General features: G+C 42.0%; 1 protein-coding gene across 1 annotated transcript in view; it reads left to right on the top strand.

Moving 5' to 3' along the window:
• The window catches only part of ubr3 (ubiquitin protein ligase E3 component n-recognin 3), a 170,469-nt gene that overhangs the window by 116,282 nt on the left and 40,466 nt on the right, over positions 1 to 13,721 (top strand). Inside the window, exons 28-30 of the mRNA XM_078404621.1 lie at positions 171 to 293; positions 7,973 to 8,109; positions 11,598 to 11,683. Coding sequence (XP_078260747.1) covers positions 171 to 293; positions 7,973 to 8,109; positions 11,598 to 11,683 — 346 coding nt within the window. The remainder of the gene's footprint in view (positions 1 to 170; positions 294 to 7,972; positions 8,110 to 11,597; positions 11,684 to 13,721) is intronic.

Raw genomic sequence — 13,721 nt, 5'->3', positions numbered from 1 at the left:
GCAACTGGCTTGAAAAGTGATTGGAGATGAAAGGATGATGATCAAGGCTCTGTGATTTATTTGGGAAGGATAAAATAGAATTACAAGTAGTCCACTTGAAAGATATCTGGAGCTCGGTGCTAAATTATAACATGTCAAATTTCATTATTTATTCTTTGGGTTATTTTCAGAACCAATTGCAGATTCAGGAGGGAAATTTGGGAGATGAAGTGATGTGGAAAAAGATTGATTTTGTGGGGTGCCAGGATGATGTGGAAAGGATAGGAAAGGACTGTGCCAATGGGATGTACTCAGTTTGAACCAAGCTGGGCCATGGTTCCAGCAGAACGGTAAATGGGATCATAGTGAGGTATGAAGGTGGATATTGGGCAACATACTGATCGGTTATAACAGTAAAAAATAAAAATTGAACAAAGTACAGTAGGAGTCAGAAATTCAGCTTCATTTACTGGAGATATCGATGGAACAGAGGGATATAAAATAAATGAACTAAGAGTGGGTGATGAATGTGTGAGTAAAACATTTGAACAGATAAACAAATTGGGTTGTGTGGCCTAATATTCATTTATTTCTGAAGGAAATGACAAACATGTAGGAACTATTGAATTGTTATCTGGTGAGAGAGATGTGTGAGGTGGTGGATTAACTTTAGTGAACTGGGAAGGGTAGGAAATTGTAAATTGTGTTCAGGAGAGCTACCTTGATCAACATTTTTTTGCATAACAAAGGAGACATAGTTGGTTCTACGTTTGGGAAATGCAGTGGGAAACACATGGAAAATAGTGTAGATTGATAATGTGAAATCCAAAGTAAAACATATTAATTGCTGGAGAACTTAATTCATTAGGATGAAAAGAAATATGGCAAGATAAATTGAATCCAAAAGCAAAGTATTGCTTATTCGGGAAATCTGAAATAACACTGTTCTGGAAAGTGTTATGCTAAGGCATAATCAGATGCAGAATTAACATTGCAAGACAATAAGCAGTAATGTGTTTGGATTTGGCTACCCCCAAATTTTCCCTGATCTCTCTTGCAGAATGAATGAGAAGGGTTTGTTTCCAGTGGTGAAGTTTTGCGCAACGCGAATGGAGCGTACATTTTGAGAAATGTTCTGTTGGTTGGGACATTTTAGTAATTTCTGTTCCTTTGGGTGGCAAGTTTTGTCGTCCTCGGTTAGTTCTGCTCATTGGGATGTGATTGGAAACTAGTCACCATGTTAAAACAATCATGCAATACGGAACAGTCAGCACAGAAACAGGCTTTTGGCCCATTATGTCCATATTGATCATGATGCCAAGCTATAAGGAAACATTGTTTTTTGAGTGAGAATTGGGAATTTCAGGAACTTTGGCAGTGATAATTGCAGGGTTTCAGAATGGGTACATACTTTGTTGCATTAATGTAGAATTAATGGCTTAAGTCTGTTGTATTGCCAAAACATGGAAGCAACGGTAGCGCAGCGGTAGAGTTGCTGCTTTACAGCGAATGCAGCGCCGGAGACTCAGGTTCGATCCTGACTACGGGTGCTGCACTGTAAGGAGTTTGTACGTTCTCCCCGTGACCTGCGTGGGTTTTCTCCGAGATCTTCGGTTTCCTCCCACACTCCAAAGACGTACAGGTATGTAGGTTAATTGGCTGGGTAAATGTAAAAATTGTCCCTAGTGGGTGTAGGATAGTGTTAATGTGCGGGGATCGCTGGGCGGCACGGACTTGGAGGGCCGAAAAGGCCTGTTTCCGGCTGTATATATATGATATGATGATATGATACAATGCATAATTAGAAAGCTGATTGGGAGGGTCTTCATGAGCAGCAGCAAAGATTAACCATGAGGTGTTTTTGGAAGCAGCGCAATATAAGTTTATCTGTGTTGCATCAGTCTGAAGAAGGGTTTCGACCAGAAACGTCACCCATTCCTTCGCTCCAGAGATGCTGCCTGTCCCGCTGAATTACTCCAGCATTTTGTGTCTACCTTCAACATAAGTTTATGTTTGAAGGAGGGAAGGTTGTTTACTTTGTCAAATTCTGGAATGCGAGTGTTATTTCTTTCAGAGGCAGCTGAAGAGCAAATCAAGAATTCAGCTGCAAAAACCGTGATCCTTTAGGCTACGATTCAGATCAGTGATTTGCTTGCTCTACAGTCAACATTGTTTTATTATGTTACAATGCTGTGTGAGCCATCACTTGAATTTTTGAATAGCTATTTCTACCAGAATTCTTTTGACAGCTTTTCATTTCCATTTTCTGAAGCCTGATGCCTGGAATGTGCAATGTATCAGCAGGCATCATTAGCTTTGCTTTGCAGGAGAAAGAAATTACAGTTATTTGTAGAGCCCTTTTTTCCTGAAACTGGAAGTGTTTTTTGTCTTTTTGACATTTTGTTTTGACCTTTAACACTCCACCTATACACATTTACCAAGGAAATGATTTCTGTGATTCCTCTTTATGTAAATGTTTATGATTAATTAATATCCTCCACCTATACACTCCACCTATACACATTTACCAAGGAAATGATTTCTGTGATTCCTCTTTATGTAAATGTTTATGATTAATTAATATCCTAATATTAATATTCCTATCATAGTGGGAGCCTGTTAAATTAATCTGCCAAACAGAATTTATCAAATACTTTTATGCAAAGGTATTTGAATATTGGCGGCACCTTTTTTTAATATTTGGGATTTTTTTTCATAACCCCTCAAAATCATTTGGAAGTTGGTTCTTTTAACTATAATGCATTTTGAGGACCTGTGAATTTGCTTTAGAGCTCAATATATTCCAAGGTCACGAGCATGTTGCAATATGTGACATTGCTGCTACAACTAGAAATATGTGTTCAGTTACTAGAACTGTTGAAGAGCTCAGTTTTTATCATTTATACCTGTGGGTGGCATGGCGATACAGTAGGTAGTACTGCTACAATACAATACAATATATCTTTATTGTCATTGTACAGGGGTACAACGAGATTGGGAATGCGACTTCCATTCAATGCAATAAATTAATTAGCTAATCAACAGAAATTTAGACAACCCAGAGAAACAAAATTAGATTTATTCACAAAATGCTGGAGTAATTTGTGACATTGTTGAAAGGCTGGAGCGATTGGGCTTGTATACACTGGAATTTAGAAGGATGAGGGGGGATCTTATTGAAACATATAAGATAATTAGGGGATTGGACACATTAGAGGCAGATAACATGTTCCCAATGTTGGGGGAGTCCAGAACAAGGGGCCACAGTTTGAGAATAAGGGGTAGGCCATTTAGAACGGAGATGAGGAAGAACTTTTTCAGTCAGAGAGTGGTGAAGGTGTGGAATTCTCTGCCTCAGAGGGCAGTGGAGGCCAGTTCGTTGGATGCTTTCAAGAGAGAGCTGGATAGAGCTCTTAAGGATAGCGGAGTGAGGGGGTATGGGGAGAAGGCAGGAACGGGGTACTGATTGAGAGTGATCAGCCATGATCGCATTGAATGGCGGTGCTGGCTCGAAGGGCTGAATGGCCTACTCCTGCACCTATTGTCTATTGTCTATTGTCTATTGTAACTCAGCAGGTCAGGCAGCATCTCGGGAGAGAAGGAATGGGTGACGTTTCGGGTCGAGACCCTTCTTCAGACTGATGTCGGGGGTGGGACAAAGGAAGGATATAGGTGGAGACAGGAAGATAGAGGGAGATCTGGGAAGGAGGAAGGGAAGGGAGGGACAGAGGAGCTATCTGAAGTTGGAGAAGTCGACGTTCATACCACCGGGCTGCAAACTGCCCAGGCGAAATATGAGGTGCTGCTCCTCCAATTTCCGGCGGGCCTCACTATGGCACTGGAGGAGGCCCATGACAGAGAGGTCAGACTGGGAATGGGAGGGGGAGTTAAAGTGCTGGGCCACCGGGAGATCAGTTGCGTTAATGCGGACCGAGCGCAGGTGTTCAGCGAAGCGATCGCCGAGCATGCATTTGGTTTCGCCGATATAAATAAGTTGACATCTAGAGCAGCGGATGCAATAGATGAGGTTGGAGGAGGTGCAGGTGAACCTCTGTCTCACCTGGAAAGACTGTTTGGGTCCTTTGATGGGAGTTGAGGGGGGAGGTAAAGGGACAGGTGTTGCATCTCGTGCGGTTGCAAGGGAAAGTGCCCGGGGTTAGGGTGGTTTGGGTAGGAAGGGACGAGTGGACCAGGGAGTTACGGAGGGAAAGGTCTCTGCGGAACGCAGAGAGGGGAGCGGATGGGAAGATATGGCCAGTGGTGGGGTCCCGTTGTAGGTGACGGAAATGTTGGTGGATGATATGTTGGATCCGCTGGCTGGTGGGGTGGAAGGTGAGAACGAGGGGGATTCAGTCCTTGTTGCGAGTGGGGGGAGGGGGAGCAAGAGCGGAGCTGCGGGATGTAGAAGAGACCCTAGTGAGAGCCTCATCTATAATGGAGGAGAGGAAGCCCCGTTTTCTGAAGAACGAGGACATCTCGGAAGCCCTAGTCTGAAACACCTCATCCCGGGCGCAGATGCGGCGTAGACGGAGGAATTGGGAGTAGGGGATAGACTTTTTGCAGGGGACCAGGTGGGAAGAAGTGTAGTCCAGATAGCTGTGCGAGTCGGTGGGCTTGTAGTAAATGTCCGTCACTAGTCTGTCTCCTGTGATGGAGATGGTGAGGTCCAGAAACGGGAGGGAGATGTCAGAGATAGTCCAGGTATATTTAAGGGCAGGATGGAAATTGGAGGTGAAGTGTATGAAGTCAGTGAGTTCTGCATGGGTGCAAGAGGTAGCACCAATGCAGTCGTCGATGTAGCGGAGGTAGAGTTCGGGGATGGGGCCAGTGTACGTCTGGAACAGGGATTGTTCGACGTACCCGACAAAGAGGCAGGCGTAGCTAGGGCCCATGCGAGTGCCCATAGCTACGCCTCTGGTTTGGAGGAAGTGGGAGGAGTCAAGGGAGAAGTTGTTGAGGGTAAGAACCAGCTCTGCTAGGCGGAGGAGAGTGTTGGTCGATGGGGATTGGCTGGTTCTACGGTCGAGGAAGAAACGGAGGGCTTCGAGACCATCCTTGTGGGGGATGGAGGTGTAGAGTGACTGGACATCCATGGTGAAAATGAGGGAGTGGGGGCCTGGGAACCGGAAGTTATCCAGGAAATGGAGAGCGTGTGAGGTGTCTTGGACGTAGGTGAGGAGGGATTTAACCAGGGGGGATAGGATGGAGTCGAGGTAGGTAGAGATAAGTTCGGTAGGGCATGAGCAGGCAGAGACAATGGGTCTGCCGGGACAGTTGTGTTTGTGGATTTTGGGTAGGAGGTAGAATCGGGCCGTGCGGGGCTGGGGAACTATGAGATTGGAGGCACTGGGTGGTAGATCGCCGGAGATGATGAGGTCAGTGATGGTGCTGCTGATAAAGGTCTGGTGTTTATCGGTGGGGTCATGGTCCAGGGATAGGTAGGAAGAGGTGTCTGATAGTTGTCGTCTGGCCTCGGTGCGGTAGAGGTCAGCACGCCAGACTACCACAGCCCCTCCCTTGTCAGCGGGTTTAATTATTTAAACAAAATTTAAACAAAATTAGAAACAGTTAAAACAGTATAAAGTGCAAATAGGTCTGTGCCGGGTCAATGTGGGACGTGACCATCCGAAGGAGACAGTTCATGGGGGGGCACTCAGCAGGACCGGTTCAGAGCAGCTATAGCTCTGGGGATGAAGCTGTTTCTAAGTCTGGAGCGGGAGTAGAAGGCCTTGTAACGTCTGCTGGATGGTAGAAGTTCGAACAGAATATTGCAAGGGTGTGAGGAGTCTTTATGAATGCCGGTGGCTTTCCTGAGGCATCATGTGTTGTAGATGCCCTCCAAGGCTGGAAGCTGCGTCCCGATAATCTTCTGTAGACTACCTGCTGAAGAGCTCTCCTCTTCGCCTCCGTGCAGCTGAGATACCGCACAGAGATGCTATGCGTTAGGATGCTCTCTGTGGTGCAGCGGTAGAAGGTCGTCATCAGCTGTTGGGGCAGACCAGTCTTTTTCAGTTTTCTTAGGAAAAACAGTCGTTGCTGTGCCTTCTTGACCAGCGCAGCGGTGTGACTGGACCACGTGAGGTCCTCCGAAATGTGTGTGCCCAGAAACCTGAAGTTGGAGACACTCTCCGCACTGTACCCGTTGATAAAGATCGGAGCGTATTCCCCATTATGTGGCCTCCTGAAGTTGATGATCAGCTCCTTGGTCATAGAGGTGTTTAGGGACAGGTTGTTGTCTGAGCACCAGTCTGCCAGTTTCTGCACCTCCACCTCTGCTCTGTAGTGTGTTCATCACCGTTGGTGATCAGCCCGATCACCGTTGTGTCCTCTGCAAACTTAACAATGGTGTTGGTGGCGAATGCAGGAACATAGTCGTGTGTGAAGAGGGAGTAGAGCATGGGGCTCAATACACAGCCCTGTGATGTGCCGGTACTCAGGGTGATAGTGGAGGACAGGTGCGGACCCAGTCTCACCCAGTCTCACCCAGTGAGCTTGGTGGGGATGACTGTGTTGAAGGCAGAGCTATAGTCTATAAATAGCATCCTCACGTACGTGCCCTGTCTCTCCAGATGAGTAAGGACAGTGTGAAGAGCCAGAGAGATGGCGTCCTCTGTGGATCTGTTTGCCCTGTATGCAAATTGATGCGAGTCCAGTGAGGCAGCTCCCAATTAAAATGACTAATGTTCAATCTGATGCTGTCGGTGTGTGTTTGCATATTCTCCTGGGTTCTTGTTTCTTCTCACGTCCTGAAAATGGTAATGGGTTTAAATTGTGTACATTACCCTTGGTGTCTGAATGGAATAGGAGAATCAGGATGGAGTTGATGAGTACCTGAGAGAAAATAGATTAGAGGGAAATTTCATTCGGGAAATGGGATTGATACAATTATTCTGAGAGCATTGACGTATTGGGTTGAATGGTGGGATCCTACCTCACAAGGAAATATGAGAAATTTAAATTGGTATTCATAATTGTGCAAAAAAGTTCTGTATACAGCGTCATTTAAAAGGATTGGACCCGGTAGATTCATAGATGATATCATGTCTGTGCTTGTCGTAAGTGCTCATTGGTTAGGTGGTAATTTGTGATTTCCAGTTGTTTGTCAGCTTATTATGTATAGGCAGTTGCATATTAAAGGTCTTTGCCAGATCTCTGGCTAGATTTTACATTGTCCTAATAATGTCTTGCAAAATCTCCAATCTATTTCAAGGAGGCCAAAACGACAGGTTTTGCAGCCCATTTCAATTGCTAGCAGAAGCTATAGTAAGCTTGCTTTTCTGGCAGTCGCAGAAATCTGTTGTTGAGATTTATTTTCCTGTAACTAAAGTATGTCAGATTCTATTAGTGCCGTTCAGTTTTCTGCCTGAAGCTAGGTTGCGCCCAATAATGTGAAGTGATTATTGCTTAGAAAACACTAGGAATATAAAGCATAGATTTGCTACAAAATAGTTTATGATAAGCAAATATAAAGTTTGTCCTGTAAAACAAATTGGTCTTTATAGTTGAACAGCAGTAGATGTGAATCTCTTTAAATTGTGATGTATGACTTTGGTTGTGCCCCATGTAAGTATTCGTAATTGTAATTAGAGACGTGTAGATCTAATGTAAGCTTCATAAGATAAAAATCAAGGTGATTTTTGTTTAAATGTTATAAGTTGAGTTCATTATAATAAAATGATGAGTTCATTATAATAAAATGATGAAATAATTGTATCTATACAAGCCCATTTATGACATGGTGGCTACCTTTTCTTTTAACAATCCTGTTGCAGAGTTTGATATTTTCAGATTATCAGTCTACAAATTACTTTCTAGTGTATTTGGAGTGTAGCAGCCTATTTACTAATTATATTCTCCACTTGATCCAACTTGATGCCATCTTATAATCTACTATTCGTAAAATTTGTGTACAAATTTGCATTCATCATGCAAATGTTTTTAAATACTTTTGGTAAATATATCTTTTCTGCTTGCATTGATTTGCTTTTTGTAGTCGATAACAAACCTGAGCAAGGAGATGGAGTCGGTGATGAAGGACATAAGGAGCACGACGCAAAAGAAATACATAGATTATGGGAAGATTCCTGGTTCACCAGACAATGACTTTCTATTCATGTATTCAGTAGCTAGGTATGAAAGCATTATTATTTAGTTAAAAAATTATTACGCTCAGTGTTGATTAAATAGTATTTTTAATTATACAATGTGTAAAGTAAATTGAATGATTTAAATTCAAATCAAATGGTAAATATTTTTAAGCAATTTGTGTGTTTATTCTATTTTTCATGGGGTATTGAGACACTGCACGTTTTTGTGTTTTTGTGCATGCAAAATGTGTTTAATTCTGATCTCTTGTGCTGTCTTCATAAAATTTGTACGCTTTCTCTTTAACCATGTGGATTTTGCAGGGAGATCTAATTTCCTCCCATGCCCCAAGGATATGGGTTGATAGGTTAATTGGCCACTGTAAATTGCTCCTGGTGTGTAGGGGAGTTGTAGAATCTGGGGGGAGTTGAAGTGCATGAAGAGAATAGTTTGCAGAGGAAGTGAGTTCAGAGGAAGGGATTATTCAGAAAGCTGCCAATCAGCTAATGTGACTTCCCATGTTGACAGGAAATGTGGTAAATATATGGCGAGGTGCATGTTCAGGAAATTGTGGAAAGATGTAGTAGGCCTACATTAATGTTTCGCTTCTTGGGATTTATTTTGCTGTTTCACATCTCTCTTAGCTTGAAAACTTGTCATGATTTCAACACGCATAACATGTTATTCCCATTGCTTTTACTTCTGGCCCTTGAGCTTGTAGATCTTGCTTTTATGTGTAGGAAGGAACTGCAGATTCTGGATTAAACCGAAGATAGACACAAAATGCAGGAGTAACTCATGTTACCTAGACTCACAGGACATCCATCCATGTGGCTGAACATGAATTTTAAAACTTTCTACTCGTGTTGGAAATAATTATCTATATTTAAATGTTAACCAAATAGATGGTAATTTTGGGCCATATCCATTTCTTGCTGAATGGGATTATTTGCAGAGAACCCCCCTCCCCCCAAGGGTTAATGTGGCAACCCTTGTTGCTTATGATATGTATACCAGTGACCTGGATGTTTATAGAGGAGGAATGATTAATAAATTTGCAGATAATATGGAAATTGATGGAATTGTGGATAGCAAGGAAGATTGTCTAAGGCTATAACAGGATATAGATCATTTGGAAAGTTGGCTGGAGTGTTGGCAGATGGAATTGAATCCCTGGTGGTACATTTTGGAAAATTAAATACGGGTAGGACATCGACAGTAAATAGAACAGTGCTCAGGGATGTTGACAACAGAGGGACCTTGATGTTCAAATCCTTAACTCTGAAAATGGCAGAGTTAAGGATCGGGCCTTCCTCACCGGGGCGATTAAGCTCCTGAATCGGGAGGGAATCTCAGCCATTAAATTATAAGAGCCATCGGGTAGAGAGTCAGAATCATCTTGTCATGTTAGGAGTATCAAAACTAGAGGGCAAAGGTTTAAGGTGAGAGAAAGCCTTAAAGGGGGTTTGAGGGGAAAGCTTTTTACACAGAGTTTGATATCCAGAATTTGCTTTAAAGGAGACTAGACCAAGTGGACCTTTGCTATTAAAGGAGACTAGACCAAGTTGGGTCCATTCCTCATAGAGGAGGAACAGGGAAGGGGAGAGGGTGTGACTGTGAGGCCTGGACCACAATGTTTAAGAGATATTTAGACAGGCAATTGAATAGGCGAGGCATAAAAGATTACGGACCAGGCAAAAAGTCGGCATGGGTGTGGTGGGCTGAGGGGCTTTTTCTGTGTTGTAGAGTTCTATGACTCTAAGAATTATCCATGCAAAGTTAACGGGCTGGATTGTGCTTGATCCTTCTTGCTGCCTGTGGTAGCTGTGTGGTGACACGAACATTTTGCAGCTGCATGACTCCCAAAAGATTTGTGAGAATTTGGTTCTCTTGCATTCCATGAACAGTGGTGACTCAGAAATAGTTTGTGCATGCAGCGTGATCTGGACACATTAACACATGAGCTGATTAAGCAGTCACTTGATTAGCTCCCCATTCACCTCAACATTCCCTTCACCTCTGGCACATAGTGGGGGCAATATGTGCTATCTAAAATTGCGCTGCAGTCAAATTGGCTTATCTAACAGCACCACTCGAATACACTACCACAATCACCATGTAGGGCGAGGACATGAGACGCATGTCAAAATTGTACACCATCTAATGTATCTCTGGTCCTTCCGTTATCGCTGGGTCTAAATCTTAGAACATCCAACCCAAAAGCACTGTGAGAGTACCCTCACTAGAACCACCAGTAGCTCAGGAGGCTCGTTACCACAGCCATCTCAAGGGCAAGAAGTGATGGGCAATAAACAGTAGGTTGATAGCGATGCCCAGATCCAGTAAAGCGAATAGAAAAACAAAATCTTCCTGTGAAGCCATGTTGAATCACTGGCTGCATCTCTGTGATTTCCGTTAAATAATCCATTAGGAATATGCCAAGTTAACGGCAATTTCACATTACAACGATGGCAACCAAAAAGAGATTTTGAGTTTGTATTGATCGTATTCAACTTTGCAAAACAGAAACTTTCTTGATCACTTGCAAAAATGGAATGTAATGTGGGCTGGTGCCAGATCCATCCCATAATCGGCATGTCATAGGATCATCTTGTTTTTGTGTAACTGGAGTTGTATTGAAGAATGCCTTTTATTTACCTTTTTAAAGCTCTGCAGGCATCTTATGTCATTCCCTTTTCACTCATTTTACAAACAAACAAAAGTAATTGATGAAATTATTCATTAATGCATTAATTAATAAATGCAGTTTTCTGCATTTATTGCTACTTGGGTCTTTGTAGTTCTAATAACTTTTAAAACACATTTCAGTTTGTGCCTCTATTAATTGATAGGATTATATTAACATTTATCTTCAACCACAATAGTTTTTAAGTGTAATAACCCTCCCAAAAAGTGCAAACTGCAGCTTTTTTAAAATACTGTGAGATAGTTTTCATAAGATGGTTTAACACAGATCTGAAAAGAATTAATGTTGTTTTAAAACTTCGTCAGTCATAGAAAAATATACTTACATTTGTAGATAAATTCAACATACTGAAATTCATGTATATTTCCAAGTTGAATAGAAACATCATGCTTTTCTCTCCCACTTGCCCATGGGTGTGAAATCTTCTGTCTCTGTTTCCATCATTATTAGGATGTTAGAAGTTCGGTGAACAGTGCAAATCACTTCAGGAGTGGAAAATTCTGTTGTCATACAAAACCTCTTATCAGCAGAAAACAGATGGATTCCTATGTAAAAAAAAAAATCAATGTTAAATTGCATTATTCTGAGCAACAGAGAGGATTTGAAACCGTGGTAATAACTAGGGGATTGCTTTCTGCAGCTGCCAGTGCAGATTGCTTTTGTTCTTGTTAGAACTTTTAAGCAGAAACCCGACAGGCAGAAGATAATTTTTCTTAGTTTCCATCCAAATAAATATATATATTTCTGTATATTCTTCTTGCTTATAAAAGTCAGTGAAGTATTTTGCATGCAGAAATTATAAACACATTTTAATTTAATGCAACAGGTTGAATTTGGAGCTGGAATTGGTTCATCGAGGAGGAAACCTGTGTCTAGGAGGAGCAAGCCCTACTTCCAAAAGATCCTGTTTAAGTAAGTGGAAACATTATATAATTGTAATGCTTCTGATAAATACGTACAGGTATGTAGGTTAATTGGCTGGGTAAATGTAAAAATTGTCCCTAGTGGGTGTAGGATAGTGTTAATGTACGGGGATCGCTGGGCGGCACGGACTTGGTGGGCCGAAAAGGCCTGTTTCCGGCTGTATATATATGATATGATATGATATGATAATTATTACCGCTGCCTGTGTACTCTCGCTACTACTCTTTCTTTCTCTCATGTAGTGGTATTTAACCAGACATTTTATTGTGAACATTACTTGAGGATAATCCTTCACATAATTGCAGCCTATAAAACTGTAGAAGCTCACAATGGTTTTAGAAAAATTGGCATATCAGCCTAAGCTCTTAAAACTGGAATGTACATGCATCAATCCTGGCTTTTGCCAAAAGGGCTGAAAGAATCTTGAATAAGTTAATTTTTTAAATATTATTGGCTTTCTGCATTATTATTTAAATCACACTTTCTGCAATTCTGTTCATCTTTCGAGGGGAAAAAAAATCTTCTTTGCAATTTCTATCACTGCTTGAGACCAAAGTTCCTGAAGTCTGAAGAAACATCCTTTGAGCGCATATTTCATTGAGGAAGCTCAATTTGCACAGTGGCAATAGAAACAAAGCAGCCAGCTGCACCAACCTGCAGTAAGCCTGCTGCATCTGTCCTGTTTATTCTTTTCGATTCACTGTAAAATGTTTAAGGATTTTCCTCCTTTTCAGTTATGTCATAACGTATTTATGGCAAATCTCACAGTAAAATTAAAATTTATGATGACCATATTTTGTGTTCAAAATTACAATTTGATCCTTTTTCACTCTGCATTAACGTTTGACAAGCAAGTCAACGCTGTGGTAAAAGCCAGCTTCTTCCAGCTTCGTACCATAGCTAAAATCAAACCATTCTCCAATTTGACGACATTGAAAAAATCATTCACGCATTCATTTCCTCCCGCCTAGACTACTGCAACTCCCTATACACTGGGATCAGCCAATCATCCCTGTCCCGCCTACAATTGGTCCAAAACGCCGCAGCGAGACTCCTGACGGGTACCCGTAAAAGGGACCACATCACCCCGATTCTTGCCTCTCTCCACTGGCTCCCAGTACAATACAGAATCAACCAAGCTCCTCCTATTCACATACAAAGCCCTAAATGGGCTTGCACCCCCCCCCCCCCCCCCCCATATCAAAAATCTTCTAACCCACCACTCTATCTCCAGGTCCCTCAGGTCAGCCGATTTGGGGCTACTCACTATCCCGCGGTCTAGGCTTAAGCTCGGGTGTGACAGCGCTTTTGCGGTTGCAGCTCCGAGACTGTGGAACAGCATCCCTCTCCCCATCAGAACTGCCCCCTCCATCGACTCCTTTAAGTCCAGGCTCAAAACCTATTTCTACTCCCTAGCGTTTGAGGCCCTCTGAGAGGGCGCTGTGAACTGTTTATGTATGTGCTGTTATGTTTGTGTGCCATTGTATGTTCGTTTCTTAATACCTGAACTGATGTACAGCACTTTGGTCAACGTGGGTTATTTTAAAATGTGCTATACAAATAAAACTAACTTGACTTGACGTTTTCGCAGCATAAGGGATTGCTATAAATGATGGCTGTTTGCAAAATCTTTTGAGATGGGATTTTACATTATACAGTTCTACTGAATGCTGATATTGGATAGTTAAAATCAGCCAAGATCTAAACACCATTCAAAATCAAAAATCAAAATCAAATCAAATTTCTTTATTGTGATTGTAATGGTGCATTCAACGAAATTCAGGCGCACTGCCTGAGCGGAGCTCAAATGTACAAGGTAAAAAATAACAATTAAATAACAGTAAAGGACTGAGGAAAATAAAAACTGTTCATACCCTTCGTGCGCACACTGTGACACACACACAGATTCACACACGCATACGCATTATGCCTAAGTATGCACCCTTATCAGAATATAAGATATTGCACCTTGTCAGAATATAAGATATTGCACAGAATAAAATTATTAAAATAAATATTATAAATG

The sequence above is a fragment of the Rhinoraja longicauda genome, chromosome 8, assembly GCF_053455715.1.
Source record: "Rhinoraja longicauda isolate Sanriku21f chromosome 8, sRhiLon1.1, whole genome shotgun sequence".
Taxonomy (NCBI): domain Eukaryota; kingdom Metazoa; phylum Chordata; class Chondrichthyes; order Rajiformes; family Arhynchobatidae; genus Rhinoraja; species Rhinoraja longicauda.
This window is presented reverse-complemented; position numbering and strand designations above follow the sequence as displayed.